The sequence below is a fragment of the Mya arenaria genome, chromosome 9 (genome assembly GCF_026914265.1).
Source record: "Mya arenaria isolate MELC-2E11 chromosome 9, ASM2691426v1".
NCBI lineage: Eukaryota > Metazoa > Mollusca > Bivalvia > Myida > Myidae > Mya > Mya arenaria.
Genome location: NC_069130.1, coordinates 35,709,303 through 35,726,624, shown reverse-complemented (window position 1 = coordinate 35,726,624; position 17,322 = coordinate 35,709,303). Strand labels below are relative to the sequence as shown.

General features: G+C 35.5%; 1 protein-coding gene across 2 annotated transcripts; it reads left to right on the top strand.

The window, feature by feature from the left end:
- Positions 1-155: 155 nt before the first annotated feature.
- LOC128203788 (ATPase family AAA domain-containing protein 3-A-like) lies at positions 156-16,641 on the top strand. 2 transcript variants are annotated; one of them, XM_052905332.1, is made up of 15 exons: positions 156-410; positions 2,464-2,540; positions 2,754-2,915; positions 4,332-4,401; positions 6,429-6,594; positions 7,146-7,215; positions 8,325-8,480; positions 9,656-9,712; positions 11,269-11,394; positions 11,930-12,054; positions 12,563-12,614; positions 13,577-13,647; positions 14,176-14,343; positions 14,909-15,017; positions 15,662-16,641. In XM_052905332.1, the coding sequence occupies exons 1-15, from the start codon at positions 215-217 to the stop codon at positions 15,878-15,880; spliced, it is 1,824 nt and encodes a 607-aa protein (XP_052761292.1). In that variant the 5' UTR covers positions 156-214; the 3' UTR covers positions 15,881-16,641. The 2 variants fall into 2 exon arrangements, with proteins under 2 accessions (XP_052761292.1, XP_052761291.1); XM_052905331.1 differs by having other exon boundaries at positions 2,464-2,915.
- The last annotated feature ends 681 nt before the right edge of the window (positions 16,642-17,322 follow it).

Genomic DNA, 17,322 nt, shown 5'->3' with positions numbered 1-17,322 from the left:
AAATGGTTAAAAGACGGCATCTAAAGGGGGGGGGGGGGGGGGGTAAAACATTAAAAATAACAACAATTCTTCAAGTTAATAGATTTGTGATTAAAGCTTCCTGTACATTGACCTACCGGCATTGCGGTTTTTACGACGTGTAAAAATTTCAAACACCCACACGTGCGGGCAATGCAGAACTGTCAAAATTAAATATTTTCTTACGTAAATTAAAATGTCCTGGTTATTCGGATATAACAATGCCCCTTCAGGTGGTCAGATACCCCCGGGGATGATTCCCCCTGGACCACCAGGCGGCGGAGGAGACGGAGGGGATAAAGACAAGGGAAAATCGAGATCGGATGCCTACAGTTTTGATTCTGCAGCTTTGGAGAGGGCAGCAAAAGCTGCGCAAACATTGGAAAGATCACGTATGTAGTTAATGATTTACCTGGGTAGTATTTGTATTATGTATGTTCTGTTTAATTTATTCATAAGGAAAGGTATGCAAATTAATTTGAGCTTCTGTAACTCTTTTAAAATGTTGAAGGTCACAGATCAGCTGATTACATCAGATTCTTGTGGCAGTGATATTATTCATTTGCAATGAAAATATAATTTGACAATATTAATTCTAAAAACTTGTTTTATGTTTAATGCATTAAATCATCAGATACTTGCATTTTGCGAGCTTTAGATCGTGGTAATGTGCTTAAACAGTCTTGCACCAATGGTGCTATTTGCCTGTACATGTATAATTGGTGTTGAATATGTCTCCGAAGTCATATAGAATTGTGCAAGAGCATTTTTCCTAAACTATTCATAGAAATATATTTATAAAGTTGTAATAAATCACTACAAATCTGGTCAATTTCAGCTGCCATTATGGATTTCAAAAATAATCAAAGCTCTCCTAATGAATATTTACTAGTAGTACAGTACACGGACAGATATCACACAGTCCACAAATTTGTTAATAAGATGACTAAAAATATGTATCCTATAATTTAAAAGTGAAATAACTAAAAAACAATTATCTATTATCTAGTTTTTGATACTTGCTGTTTCAATTAGTTCTGGTTTCAACCATTTCATCACACAACAGGGTCAAGGTCAATCTTGTTTTACAGGAGTAACTGAATCAAAGAAGTTGATTAACATGAAGTTAGAGAATATAGAGATGATTATCATTTTGGTATTTTAAATAGGTTTGCCAATGTTAAAATTTCTTTTACTCTATCATAGTGTTGTGCCGATGATTGATTATAATCGACAATTGATCGGAAAGGCCTACGTCGGCGGCAATCAATAGTGAAATTTGAAAAATCGATTATAGAAACAAGTATGGAAGCAAGGGACATAACTGCTACCAACTAATTTTCTTTTCTTGGTTAATTCTAGTTCATATTGAAACGTTAAGGTGTTACTATGTTAAGTTATTTAGTCATATTCTTATCAAGCCAGTATATCACTACAGTACCTTATTACAAATTTACTTTGTAATTTAACTGCTAAAGGATTGGTTCTCAACTTCTCATGTTTGTGGTTTAAAAGTGATTTTTAAAACATGTTCCCATTTACTGTTTACAATGTACAAATTCAGTTTTCTGAAAGGACATGTTCTTGTAAAATATATAGAATAATCAACTGCTTGTTGTACTTGTTACTGACTCATTATTAAAAACAAAACTAAATGTAGGACAAAAATGAGAGCCTGTTGTCTCATGTTCTGTAATAGTAACTTGTAAACACTAAAGGACAGTTGCGTTTTAAATAAATAATTGTAATATAAACAAAGAAATGTACAAACAATATTGCATAGGAACATTGGTGCTTTAAACTGGTGCATTTACTGTATCTGCATGCGTTAAATGACCAAAGATAATTAAATAATAATTAAATCGATTAATAATCGATCATTGATCGGTTTCATAAACCGATTATTGATATAGTAATTTTTCTGTCAGATTTCCAACACTACTCTTTCATTTAAATAAAATTAATCAAATTAATTTCTTTGAGATAATGATACACAAGGGCAAAGCATGTCAGCACTTTGGATTGCATGGCTACCTTGCAGGGTTTGATATTTATTGCCCATTTTTTTTTAAAAATACAGTTTTTAAAATAGTCCATGTTTTAACATATGTTTAACTCATAAAAATAATCTGCCGTAATGTTTTTAGGTTGAGTCAAGTCATAGCTATTAGTAAGCCTATTTAAAAAAAATGATATCAAGCTTTAACTTATGCAATTGGAAACCAGAACTACATTTTAGTTTGAGGATAAAAATAAACCCAACTAATTGAATGATAGACTATTGTGTCTTATTGTGTCTGTAATGAAATAGTTTGGGCTTTGTAGTCTGCACACTGTATTTGATGGAAATCTTCATAAAAATTGAAGTTCATTTGTTATTGTCGCCTTAAAGTTGTAAAGTTGGTGTTGTCAACTGTCAAAAAGTAATGTTTCATTAAATTTCAGCTCATGCAAAAGATGCACTTCAACTTTCAAAGGCGCAGGAGCTCACATTGCAGCTTGAACACCAAGCCAAAATCAAGGTAGACATCTATGCAATCTGTGAAATATTTCTTAACTTGTCTTTTTCTCAGGAATTGTGTCTTTGTGTCATCTTCTTGGACATAGGGTTGAAAATAATACATACATGTTTCTCCTCCTTCAGTGACCCAAAACACATAATTTTTGAACATGCAAAATATGACTGTTTAAATTTTGTTTGGCAGTTTAATAAAACAATTACATTACATTCACAGGAAACGGAGGCTCATATTGAACAGTTGAAAATGGAGCAGGCTCGGGTGATGCAGGAGGAGAAACGGAAGACGCTTCAGGAAGAGACGAAACAAAACCAGCAACGGTCACAGTACCAGGACCAGCTGGCGAGAAAACGATATGAGGATCAACTAGCTCAACAGGTTGGCAGCCATAGTTTTAGCCGTTTTATTGTTTAAAAAGAAAATATCTGAAGATTTGTTATTGGCTCAGTATCATTACACTTTGTTTCTTTTTCTATGATTGGAAATGGACCTGGATTACTGATTTTGGTTTGCATGCATGGATGATGGAAATTGACTCAAATATTCCAATGATTTCAGGCTGTTAAAGTATGAAATATATATAATTGCTCAGTTCATCTAACTAATAATTTACTGCCATTTATTTAATGCCTGTGTCAATCTATTCTTTTTTGGACTGAACTTGACTGCACTCCACTTTCCCCCACAACACAAAACCTTGCACAACATAATGCCAACAAAAGTGACTAAGCATAAGTTCATATAACTTCCTTCACAATTGTTAAAGTAAAAACTAAAAATATCTTTTGTGCCTAATGAATGTCAGATTTTTCATAAGTACCAACAGTTGAAAAGTCAGATTATCATCAAAAATGTTTTACCTTAAAATTCATCTAGGTTTGCAAACACATAAATACCTATACATTTTTATGCCCCCACAAAGTGGCGGCATATAGGGTTGCCCTTGTCCGTACGTACGTACGTACGAACGTACGTACGAACGTACGTACGTACGTACGTACGTACGTACGTCCCGAAGATTGTTTCCGATCTAATTCTTGAAAACCGTTTGTCCAATCCTCACCAAACTTTAAACACATGTTTGTGACCATAATATCTTGATCAAGTTCGATAGTCATGGAAATCGCTTTAGTCATTTAGGAGTTACGGCCCTTTTTTGCCAAAAATTCCCGAAGATTGTTTCCGATCTAATTCTTGAAAACCGTTTGTCCAATCCTCACCAAACTTTAAACACATGTTTGTGACCATAATATCTTGATCAAGTTCGATAGTCATGGAAATCGCTTTAGTCATTTAGGAGTTACGGCCCTTTTTTGCCAAAAATACTTCAAAAATATATGTTTCCAATCTAATTCTTGAAAAGTATGTGTCCAATCCTCACCAAACTTTACATACATGATTGTGACCATAATATCTTGATCAAGTTCGATAGCCATGGAAATCGCTTTTGTCATTTAGGAGTTACGGCCCTTTATTTGCAAAAAAAGACTTGAAAAATACGCCCCGAAGATTGTTTCCGATCTAATTCTTGTATAGTGTAGAATCATTTTGATAAACGCTAGTAGAATCATGAAGAAGATTTCATTGATTCTATTTTTGAAAATCACCCATTGGTGCAATATATCCCCTTCCAAGTAAAATAAGGGCTGTGCCAGTATACATGATGTACTTTAATCAGTAAGAAAATATTATGATAGCCATATATGGTTGGATAACTCAGTCCATTCTAGTCGTAACCTTTGACAAACTGTCTTGGACAACAATAGACCTGGCAAGTACTAATTTACTTTGCAGGCCCGATTGAATGAAGAAAACTTGAAAAAACAAGAAGAGTCCATACAGAAACAAGAACAAATGAAAAGATGTAAGTATGGCAGTGTTCTCTCTCCAAGCTTATGTACATCAAGTATGGCAGTGTCTTCTCTCCAAGCTTATGTACATCAAGTATGGCAGTGTTCTCTCTCCAAGCTTATGTACATCAAGTATGGCAGTGTTCTCTCTCCAAGCTTATGTACATCAAGTATGGCAGTGTTCTCTCTCCAAGCTTATGTGCATCAAGTATGGCAGTGTTCTCTCTCCAAGCTTATGTACATAAAGTATGGCAGAATACTCAGTCCAAGCTTTTATACATCAAGTATGTCAGTATACTCTCTCCAAGCTTATGTACATCAAGTATGGCAGTATTCTCTCTCCAAGCTTTTATACATCAAGTATGTCAGTATTCTCTCTCCAAGCTTATGTACATAAAGTATGGCAGAATACTCAGTCCAAGCTTTTATACATCAAGTATGTCAGTATTCTCTCTCCAAGCTTATGTACATAAAGTATGGCAGAATACTCAGTCCAAGCTTTTATACATCAAGTATGTCAGTATTCTCTCTCCAAGCTTATGTACATAAAGTATGGCAGAATACTCAGTCCAAGCTTTTATACATCAAGTATGTCAGTATACTCTGTCCAAGCTTATGTACATAAAGTATGGCAGAATACTCAGTTCAAGCTTTTATACATCAAGTATGTCAGTATTCTCTCTCCAAGCTTATGTACATAAAGTATGGCAGAATACTCAGTCCAAGCTTTTATACATCAAGTATGTCAGTATACTCTGTCCAAGCTTTTATACATCAAGTATGTCAGTATACTCTGTCCAAGCTTTTATACATCAAGTATGTCAGTATACTCTGTCCAAGCTTTTATACATCAAGTATGTCAGTATACTCTGTCCAAGCTTTTATACATCAAGTATGTCAGTATACTCTGTCCAAGCTTTTATACATCAAGTATGTCGGTATACTCTGTCCAAGCTTTTATACATCAAGTATGTCAGTATACTCTGTCCAAGCTTTTATACATCAAGTTTATCAGTATACTCTGTCCAAATTTGTATACATGAAGTATGGCAGTATGCGGTGGGTGTCTGTTTATATTATATTACGATGCCACTGTCCTACCCTTGGGGTGTCAATTCAAGGGCCTTATTAGGTTTCGCGTTGAAGTGCACCGACAAAATGTATCCCTTGGTAGAGCTTCCCTGGTATAGCGATTAGTACATACAGTTGTGAGACACGGGATCTAACCTGTGACCCCTGGGTTGACAGTCCAGTGTGTTACCACTAGACCACAGATTTGCTACCGTCATCGTCCATTATGGTGCAATCTAAATGAATTTACATCGTTAAATATTAACAAATTAGTTGTATTTTAAGATGTTCACAGTGACCAGTATAGAAAGGATTCAAAATGCTTAATTATATTACTTGTTCGTAACAGCATAGTCTTTTAGTTCTGCAGTATTTGATAATAACTCTATTTTCCCGGGATCCAGGAGAGACACTACCAGTTGGAATCAAATGTCCCATCTTGAAGTCAGATGTCCCTCTTGCGTAATAAGAAATGCTTTCAGTACAAATCATGTGTATATGTAATTAATTGAGTTCGCATTGTTTCATGGTTAGTCATCAAAATTAGGATTTTGGACGAATAAGCCCAAATTCTTATACTATTGTTTGGCATCAAATTTTTTAACAAGCCCCGTTATATAAATTCAGTATTTGAGCAAGCTTGGAAGACATTTTACCAGTGCAGGGCCTGTGGGCTTGTATTAATTTCGACCACTGTTTGCATACCACAGAACTATAGCTATAGAATGATCATGTTTGTGTTTTTTAGACGATAAAAATCTAGTATATGCAGAAAATAATGTTGTCCTGACGAGATACCGGACTTGAAGGTTCTGGTGTCCTTCAATAAGATTTGGTGTCCTTGGGACCTGGGACACTATTAATATTTGAACACTGCTTTTTGCTACATCCAAGTATTGTTACATATTACAAATAATTTCAATTCAATGGTTGAACAAGAATATAATGTCATGATATATTTCTGTTTTAGCAACTATGGACTACCAAGCAGAATTGAATCACAAAAATGACATGAAGCGTATAGAGGCCGAGTTGCGAGGCAAGGCGCAGGTTGAACGAGAAAATGCTGACCTCATCAGAGAGAAGATTAGGCTTAAAGCGCAGGAGAATAGACAGACCAGACTGGAATCAATCAAGTTAGCCTTTAAGTTGATAAATTTTACTAAATAAGTGCAGTTTGTAAACTGTGGATTATTTTAATGGGAAAAACATGTGACAAAGCCCAAATTTGGATAACAAAATCCAAATGAAGCCCTTTTTCACAAAAAATGTATCATTTAATCCATTTATAGACAGTTTTAATGCAATTGGGACAATCTTTTTTTAATACATGTAGCCAACGGGCACTGGCAGACCTTTAAACATTTCAGGTTTTACTACTAGCCTGCTTATAGCCAGATATTTGAACTAGACATCTTTTATGGGATATACTTTCACAGCTTTATAACAGTGATTCATATTCAAATCTGCCGGAGTTTATACATTGCGACTTGCAGTATTATATAAGCACGGGTCCTGAGTAAACACCTGAGAGTCTCAAGCAAAGTTTTGTGCACATATTACTATGAAATACTCATCCTGCTGTATCACTGCTCTATAAGATCCTCCTACTTCTCCCAAGACTTGACAACATATTGGAGTCATAGAGTGATTTGATCTATTAAAGAGATTTTCTTCTACGTTACAGGACAGCCGGAGCTGTGTTGGGTGAAGGTTTTAGAGCTCTTATCTCTGACTGGGACAAGGTTACCGCCACTGTAAGTAGTCAAGATTATAAGTATCTCCCATGGCCGAGAGTGTAAGATAGATTCATCCTGACCCGAGTGTAGGGTGTTTTGCGGAAACGAGGGTTGGGATGAACCTATCTTACACGAGCGGCTATGGTAGATGCTTTTTCTCCCACCTCAGTTAAACAAAATTAAGTATAAATGTATTTTTTGCTGGAACTCTTTTGTTCATAATGAAAATAATGCGTATGGATATTTGATAGATCGTGGTTGTCATGGATATGCGCGCAGTGATTCAGATTATGTTTATAGTCAACATGGGAGGTAACTCCAATGTGATGACCATTAAAAAGAAGTTCCATACGGGCATCTTAGCCCGTGGGCAAGATAAGAATTTCTAGCATGGTTAAATTATTGGATCTACTTATCTGAGGTGGGAGAAATATTTTACCGCCACTTAAGTAGTCAAGATATATTTTACCGCCACTGTAATTAGTTATGTTATATTTTTTACCGCCACTGTAAGTATTTAAGGCCACATAAAAAAAAAACCTACCTACCTTAAACCTACCTACCTTAACTGTTTTTAAAATGGATGTAACCCTACCAAACCATTTTTGTTTTTTGCCTGGGATCAGTGTGTGTATACTATGTAATAAATTAAATAATAAATGCTACGTCGGAAGGCAATATTTTGCTTTAAGTGAAGACTTTAAACAAAGATAACTTAAAGAGTTAAGTTTGTTAAACACTTCGAAAAACCTTTTCACAAAACTGCAGCCTGATGGAGCACTGTCAAAACATTGTTTTGGAAACAGGTTTGTCAAAGTGTTTGAATGAGGCAACTGATCACATAATCAAACTCAGGTAATGAAACAAAGTCGGGGGTCTTTAAGCGGCATAGACTGCCCTTTGTTTCATTTAAATGGTGAAGATGAAAAAGTTACCTTTGTTTAAAGTCTTCATTCGAAGCAAAATGCTTCCTCCGTACGTAATAAATCATGTGATATACACACACTGAGGATGTTGGAGTAGCTGCACGATTAACTGCAAGGCATGATCTGAAAAAAAAAAATGACAAGTTAGGTTTAATAACCTTTTTCTATCATTTAATATCTATTCTATTATGTATCTGATAGGTTGCTGGTCTAACAATGGCGGCTGCGGGTATTTATGGATCAAAATATGGTATTGGTGTGGCTGCAAGGTATACCGAGGCAAGATTGGGAAAACCATCACTGGTACGAGAAACATCGAGAATTACTGTGCTAGAAACATTGAAGCACCCCATACAGGTATAAATCTTTCCGTCACAACATATTTGAAGACTTGCAGTTACAAATGCAGACAAGAATTACATTTCCAACAGAATGATGAAGAAATTGTCATTATCTATATTATTGGGATATTGTCTGAATGTTTTAAGGGCTAATAGCATATGATTGTTAACCTGGTTTACACATAGTGAAACCTGGTTATTAGAATGGCAAACGTTGTTGTTTGGGCGGGCGGCGTCAAACTCTCGTATGAAACTGAATAACTTAAGTAAGGGATGACATATCTTGACTAAACTTGGTGTACAGGAAGAGTTTATAGATACCTTTCATGGGATTGCGTTTGGGGTCCCTAGGGTCAAGGTCACTGTTACTAAAAATAGAAAAAACAGTTGAAACTGAATAACTTTAGTAAGGGTAGACATATCTTGACCAAACTTGGTCTAAAGGAAGAGTTTATGGATACCTTTCATGGGATTGCATTTGGGTCCCTAGGGTCAAGGTCACTGTTACAAAAAATAGAAAAATGGTTCAAACTGAATATCTTTAATTAGGGTTGACATATCTTGACCAAACTTGGTCTACAGTAAGAGTTTATGGATACATTCATGGGATTGCATTTTGGGGTCCCTAGATTCAAGGTCAAGGTCACTGTTACTAAAAATAGAAAAACAGTTGAAACTAAATAATTCTAGACAGGGTCTACATATCTTGACCAAACAAGGTATAAAGGAAGAGTTTATGGATACCTTTCATGGGATTGCGTTTGGGGTCCCTAGATTCAAGGTCAAGGTCACTGTTGCTAAAAATAGAAAAATTGTTGAAACTGAATAAGTTAAGTTAGGGTTGACATATTCTGACACAACTTGGTATAAAGGAAGAGTTTATGGATACCTTTCTATGGATTGCATTTGGGGTCCCTAGGGTCAAGGTCACTGTTACTAAAAATAGAAAAACAGACACAGGCTGAAGTTCTTCTGTCAATCATTAAAAACCTGGTTTCGTTGCATTGCGGCGTTTCTTGTTGATTTTATATGATACTTGAACATTGTTGAAATTGTACAAAACCTTTCTTTGAGCCAGGCAAAAGGACACCTCAAATATATATTCCTTTAATAATTTAACACTCGACTTGTATAAAGCCAAAATGAAGATGATGAAATCTCCTGGCAGTATTATTTGTTTCTACATTTCAGATAGGAAAGAAACTTTTTAAGAAGAATGAAGAGGTGTTAACGGGAATTATTCTTAAAGTAAGTACAGATGCAGATATTCTACTGTTATAATTCCTGTGTATTGATTATGGTGCTGTATGTTATAGCACGTTCACAGAAGGAAGCTCTTTAGTGTATTCAGCTATTTTAGCTATTTAAGGAACATTTGGAAATTTTACATAATTGCAAAAAAGTTACAATGTGCATTTCTGTAGAAATATCAGTAATCTCCTGTTATTCATTATTTTAAAAGCAACATTTGTCTGAAGCATTATTTTAAAATCAATTCAACAGTAATATTAAAACTTGCAACATTGACAACTTGACTAGAGTTGTTACACTTGGAACCGCGGTTACATGGTTATGAAGTAATGAAAGTGTTGTTTTTTTCCACTTTTAAAGGGAATGGTGGTGGGGCCCTTTGATAGGAGAAAACAAGCACCGTTTTGCCAAAAAGGGGAAAATACTAACATGATTTATAAAATGTTCAAATTGTTTTCAAACTTTTTATTCAACATATTGATATACTCATCAATGGCACTTTATTGCTATGTTTGCTAAATTTTAAGTGGTCAATCAAAAAAGAAAGAAAGTAGGGGATATATTTTACCTGGATTGGGGAAATTACATACTTTTTCAGGATGGGAATGGGGCAAATTTTGGACCCCAAAAAGGGCCAAAACAAGTACTGTAAAAGCCTCACTCAGAAACCATTGAAGGGATTATGAAAACAAATTGATAAAGTGAATTTGTGCAGCACTTGCACCAGTAGTTGCAAAGTTATTTCTCTTTGTACCTTGATTTTCAATTCAATTCCTGTTGAAAACTGGAAACTTAAAACATTGATAAGATGGCAACATTATCATGTGCACAGCACAAACATGATTATTCTTGGACCAAATATTGCAATTTTGTTTCCCCTTGTACCTTGATTTTTCTTTAAACAAGTGTTATCGAGTTTTATTCAGAGCCTGAAGCTCAAACACTACTTATTCAGTGTAACTAAGAATGTTGATAGATGACAACATTAAATTTTGCACAGAGTAAGAAAAATAAATCTTGGACCAGTTATTGCTGCTGTACATTGATTTTGTTTTCAATTAGACATAGGTGGCAATGGGAAATTTTTGAATGTGCATGAATTATGACTATTTGGCACTGTTGATTAGTTATAACCCCATATACTATTTGTCTAAATTCTTTGACATTCATTTGCTTTTGAGATCAGTACGCCAAAGGTCAAGGTTTTAGATAACATTAATTTCGGATTTTTTTTCTGGACAAATACTAGGGATAAATTGTTTGACTTAAAACCATATATGGAAAAACCATGGTATGTTGCCTTTGACCCCTATTGTTTATGAGGTCAGTAGGTAAGAATCGTCTTCACTTTTAAAAAGCTATGTGCAACCATTATAATTCACATGCTGTTGTTTTTAAGTTCCTTTATTTAATGACAAAGCAGCTCTTAAGGGGCATAATGTTTGACATCTCTTGCTTTTATTGCACATTTCAAATGCTTTCACTCAGGATCTTATATTAATAGGTTATAAAGGTTGATGTCTTATATTTAAATATTGTGGGGGGTTTTCCAGCCTACCTTAGAAGAGCGTCTTAGAGATATCGCCATAGCAACTAGACACACAAAGAAGAACAGTGGTTTCTATAGAAATCTGCTTATGTACGGTCCCCCTGGAACTGGTAAAACTATGTTTGCAAAGGTATGCAATGTGTGAGTTGTTCTATACTTTAAATTTAAGTAACTAGTACTGTTTAAATGAGAGCTTTTTTATTGAAAATCAATAAAAAAAGTTCTGTATTGGCTATTAATGGTAGAGATTTTGTCATATTTTGATTTAATTGATTACTGAAAATTTATATCCCTTTGGTCGATCTTTTCATGATCTTTAACCATTTCGGCCATTAGTAAAACTGGGTCAAATTCTTAACACCTTAGCAATAACTCCAGGGACCTCACTCAAATCTATAGATTAAGTTGTATTTTAAAGAATATGATCATATTCTATAAGTTATACTTGTAAGTTTGCTAAGTAATTCAATACGTTGTGTCACACGTATGTGTGAAGTATATTATCTGAGTATGCAAAAACTGCCTCAGTGTGTGTGGAATTATAATATATAAAAGTACAACCTGAATTACTTGTGATGTCAAACATTGCTAATTGTTGATGATTTCAATAAAAGGTACCCATGCAAAGATAGTGAATTGTTACAGGAGTCCATTCTTTTTTCTAGAACTTAGCTCGTCACTCTGGTATGGACTATGCCATTATGACCGGTGGTGATGTCGCCCCAATGGGTAAAGAAGGAGTTAGCGCCATGCATAAAGTCTTTGACTGGGCACAGACAAGCAGGAAAGGGTTAGTTCGTTTTGCGGTATATTACTATTTTTATTAAGAAATTAACTAATACCTCTGCAGTTGTAAACAGTGCTGATAAACCAAAGATTGGTAAATACTGGGTAATTAAGCGCCATGCATGAAGTCTTTTTCAGAGCACATTCATGCAGTATAAATTGATAACAAATATTCTATCACTCTGGCGTTAAAGTGGATTTCATGATAATCACTCTGGCAGAAAAGTGGATTTCATAATTAGTAAATATGTGTTAATTTTTCATTTGAAATGACATTTGTGTCACTGTGTTGTCATGACATCAAACGCCTTAAAGTTAAGAAAATAGTTCACTATTCAGGATGACTTGTTTTAAGTTTCAAAAATGGCTCACTGTCCAAAAGGGTGTAAAAGATGTAAGATTTTATTACAAAGCAAAGGGACTGTTAGAAATGAAATATATGAAATTCATTTCACCGTGATGAAGTACGGGATATGAGTATATTATTGAACACTGTATGAATTACTTTACAGAGTGTTGCTGTTTGTTGATGAAGCTGATGCCTTTCTCCGAAAAAGAAACCGGGTTAGTTGTTCCTTAGGATTTTTCAGATGGGAGTCCTTAACGGACCACACAGGTCCCTGTATTTAATTCTAGTTAAGCTGATTTGCAGGATTTTTTTCACTTTAAAAATCTAAATGTCTCGAATTTTCAGTATCCAAATTTTCGCATTTGGAGAAGGAGGTACATGTATACAAGAATTATGCTACAAATAAAGCAAATATCAACTCTTAAATGAACTACAGTTGAACACCGTTTACCCGAAATCTTAGGGACCCAAAAAATTATTTTGGAATAGCGATATTTCGGATTAACAATTTTCAGAAAATGACAGCGTTCGCGAATTATAGATGACATGAAATACTAAGTCATGAAGATTGCAATGTTGGTTACTCATTACCAAATACGATACATTCGGTTTGAGTGATCTTTCGTATACAAAAATATTTGTAGATATATTGTTTAATAAACGACAAATAGTTCGTTATAATACTTCTTTATTAAAACAACATAAAACATTGAAAACAAAATGACAGCACATGTACGCATTCGGAACATAGCACGGTTGTTCGGTAGCAGGTCGAGTAAGCAATGTGGCAATCGAATCTGATGAGATAGACATTTTCGACTGATAATCAGGTTATGTTAACCAGCAATTAAATACACACTGCATCACCCAAATGGATGGCTCATTTTCTGACATCGATGTTTGTAACATACGCGTGATCAATGTCATTCTTTAACAAGTGCTTCTTGTGGTTCATTCTCACCTCAAGCCGATGCCCTGAGTGCATTTGAAGTATGGTGTGAAAATTATGACATGATCAAGTTCGAAATAAGAAATGATAAATAGGTGTGAAATACCAAATCGGAACCATCATTTTTTACTTCGGAATAGCGATTTCGGATTAAAGATTACTTAACAGCCTTGAGATGATAAGCCGCCATATAGCACTATGTTAATCTATCATCCCTGTATATTTCAGGAGCTGATTAGTGAGGACATGAGGGCCACATTGAATGCCTTCCTGTACAGAACTGGGGAACAATCAAATAAGTAAGTTATGTTCATTCTAACATCAGGGATCATGACATACAGCATATCCCAATCTTGGAATTCTTAGTTTAGTATTAGGGGATCAGAGCTAATGAATGGTAAAGGGACTTTACCTGTTTAAATTGTTTCCAAAGCTAACAACATATTTAATACTGTATCATATTCTGATTTGATTGTATGTGTTTTTTGAAACACTTACAAAGGGTTCTAAGCTCCTTTATCCTGCTTCAGGCATGAATCTCTCCAACTTAACAGACCTAGGTTTTTCACAAGTTCACACTTTCACACAACATCCAGCCAACAAGTTATTAGCATATTTTAATCTAACATTCATTGTAAAAACAACAACAATAAACTATTTTAAGCGATTGACAATTATCGTCTGTTTAATACCCCAGGATAGTGGAACATTAATTTTGAATCAGTTTGACTGCGCCATCACAGACCATCTAGATGAGAGACAAAGTCAGATTCGTTAATCATTTAACAACTTCACAGTTTTGGTCATCTTTGTTATTTTTACTTCAGATTCATGCTGGTCCTTGCCAGTAACACGCCGGAGCAGTTTGACTGGGCAATCAATGACCGTCTGGATGAGATGGTAGAGTTCATCTTGCCGGATCGAGAAGAGAGGCAGCGTCTTGTCAGACACTACTTTGATAAATATGTTCTGCAGCCAGCATTTGAAGGCAAAGGGTAAGGGGTGGTGGTTTTCACACAAACTTCAGCTAGGCTTTTAAATATAATGATGAAACTTGTCATTTGTAACGAGTGGAGTTAAGGTCAAGGTACTATGAACTGATTTTTGCTCAGTAGTTTCTGCTCAATAACATGAGTTTGGAATATAATAATAACGCTTGGTATGTTTCGTGCTGATTTCCAGACCAGTTTGGGAAAAATATAGAAAAACGAAAACTATTTTCTTTGATGTAAACTTTGATTTCTTATAATTGCACCTCATTACTTCCGTAAACAATGCATAGGCATTTTGGTGTAAAGTTCAAACATTTTGATTTAAATTTTTAATTCTATGAAAAATAGAAGTGGTAATGCAAGAAAAAATATAAATCAAGGCATGATGCGTATTTGGTAACCTGACAAGTCCCTTCACCGGCTTTTGCTCTCTGCACCTCAAACACATGAAAGACACTTATGAAAGATATTGATCTACCTTGGAGGTGTTTGATTATGACATGACAGTCCCAATAGCAATGTTTCTAATTTTATATCTTCTAAAATGTGTAATTCTTTTACTTTCCAGCCGTATGAAGATCGCAGAATTTGATTATGACTTGAAATGTACGGAAATTGCGGATCGTATAGAAGGCCTGTCAGGGAGAGAGATCTCAAAACTGGGTGTGGCGTGGCAGGTAGGTTGTTTATAATATAAGGGGTCAGATTTATAGCACTGTTACTCTCAAAATAGAAAGGTATTCAACTAGTGCCTAGCATTTAGAATCTAAATAAATTGAAAGGCGATCCCACTTGTGGTGAGCTCAACATAGATGTAAGAAAGGTGGCTCTGTGGTTGAATATGTGTCGATGAGGTTGTTGAACCATCTATCTGATGTTGGCTTGTCTGGGCTGCAACTTGGCCATGCATTGGGTGATTTAAAAAAAACAGGGCACAAATGTTCACCATCAGAAGTCAGCTCGTCACATGAACATGAAGGCTGATGTCTGTAAGTCAAAGATCTTGGTCATTGGTCAAAATTCAGGGTTTTCTTGTATTTTGGCTTGTTTAAACATGGGCAGCTGATTGAAAATTCATTGGTTAGTGGTTTGAAATGTTTTGAACCCTTTTAATATCAAAACAGTTTTACTATTTGCCTTTAAAAAACATGTACAATTGCAAAACATGTACAAATTCAAACTTCAAATGAAAGTTATATTAAGTAATTTTCAATTTGAGAAAGTGGCTTGATTATTAAAATGGAATGTAATTCTTGCTGTATATTATTAACAAGTCTTTAGTTTTTGACTATGTCTAATTTATTTATTCTTTTACCCTCAGGCATCAGCCTATGCTTCGGAGACGGGCATTCTCACAGAGGAGATGATTGACGAGAAGGTGAATGATTCCCTCATAGCTCATTCCAAGAAGGTGGTCTGGCAGGAGGACCAAACCTTGTACTCCTATGACACAGTGAATCAAACCCACAACATGTCCAAGAAAGGGGCTTCAATGGCCATACCAAAATCAGGGTCATCAGCTCCCGAGACCGCAACTTGATGTGATAGCTTGTATAGGAGTTAGCTTTTAAACAATGTGTGTTTAGAGATGGACCATGTGCTCTGTAAAACCGGTACATGTAAGGTTTCATGGCATGTGTGTTAAAACATGTTTTAAGGGTACATGTGTGCCATTTAATGAGTATATGTCAATGGTGATCAAAAAGAATGGAATGTGACAGTTGGACCTTTTCATAAAAGCATAAGAGCACCGTATTAGGGCCAATGGAGTGTTCTGTTCAAGGAATACTTCTGTATGTGAATAGAAACTAGGAACTGTTGAAGAAGTATCACAGTAAAAATGTATGTTGTAGTGCCAAGTGTTTTGGTAAAGAAATGCCATCGTATGCGGAATCTTCATTCAAATCATGTTTCCAAAAAAAAATGTTTCTTATATGCCTGTTACTGGTATATACTAAAACCTTAATTTTCATTATGCTGCATACGTATTTGTTACTTTGTGCATAGTGTAGTAAGTGTCTAAACTGCCCTGGTACTATGGTTGGACAATTCAGTAAACATTGACAAATCCATTATGGCATATGCATATACAAGAATTGACTGTCCACATGTAAGTTTGAAGGGGATAACATTTGTTTTGAAAGTATCACTATTTATATCCAGACTACCACTGCCATTTTCTAGTAAATATGTTTTTTAGGTTAGAATTTAACAAATATTCAAGTCAAAGTGTTGTTAATGATTGTGTCACTGACATGTTAAATTAGGTTTTGCATTTATAAAATAATAAAGCAAGATATTAAACAATGTTGCTTTTTCTACTATCTCGATCCTTCTAAATGACACTTGCTAGAGCGATGATGCTGTGCCATAATATTGTCAAAACTCTGATGAATGAGAATGTACGTTTAAAAAGAGAGCAATTTAAATTATGTTAATATGTGAATAAAATACGCGATCTTTTTTGCTTGCGGAAAGTGACGAACATGCACGATCTTCCTTGCTTACGGGAAGTGACTAAATGCATACCTTCCCTGCTTGTGGGAATTGACGAACGTGCACGATCTTTCTTGATTGCGGGAAATGACTGAATACAGGATTTTCCCTGCTTGTGGGAATTGACGAACATGCACGATCTTCCCTGCTTGCGGGAAGTGACTAAATGCATACCTTCCCTGCTTGTGGGAATCGACGAACATGCACGATCTTCCTTGATTGCGGGAAATGACTGAATGCAGGATTTTCCCTGCTTGTGGGAATTGACGAACATGCACGATCTTCCCTGCTTGCGGGAAGTGACTGAATGCACGATCTTCCTTGATTGCGGGAAATGAATGAATGCACGATCTTCCCTGCTTGCGGGGAGTGACTGAATGCACGATCTTCCCTGCTTGCGGGAAGTAACTGAATGCACGATCTTCCCTGCTTGCGGGGAGTGACTGAATGCACGATCTTCCCTGCTTGCGGGAAGTGACTGAATGC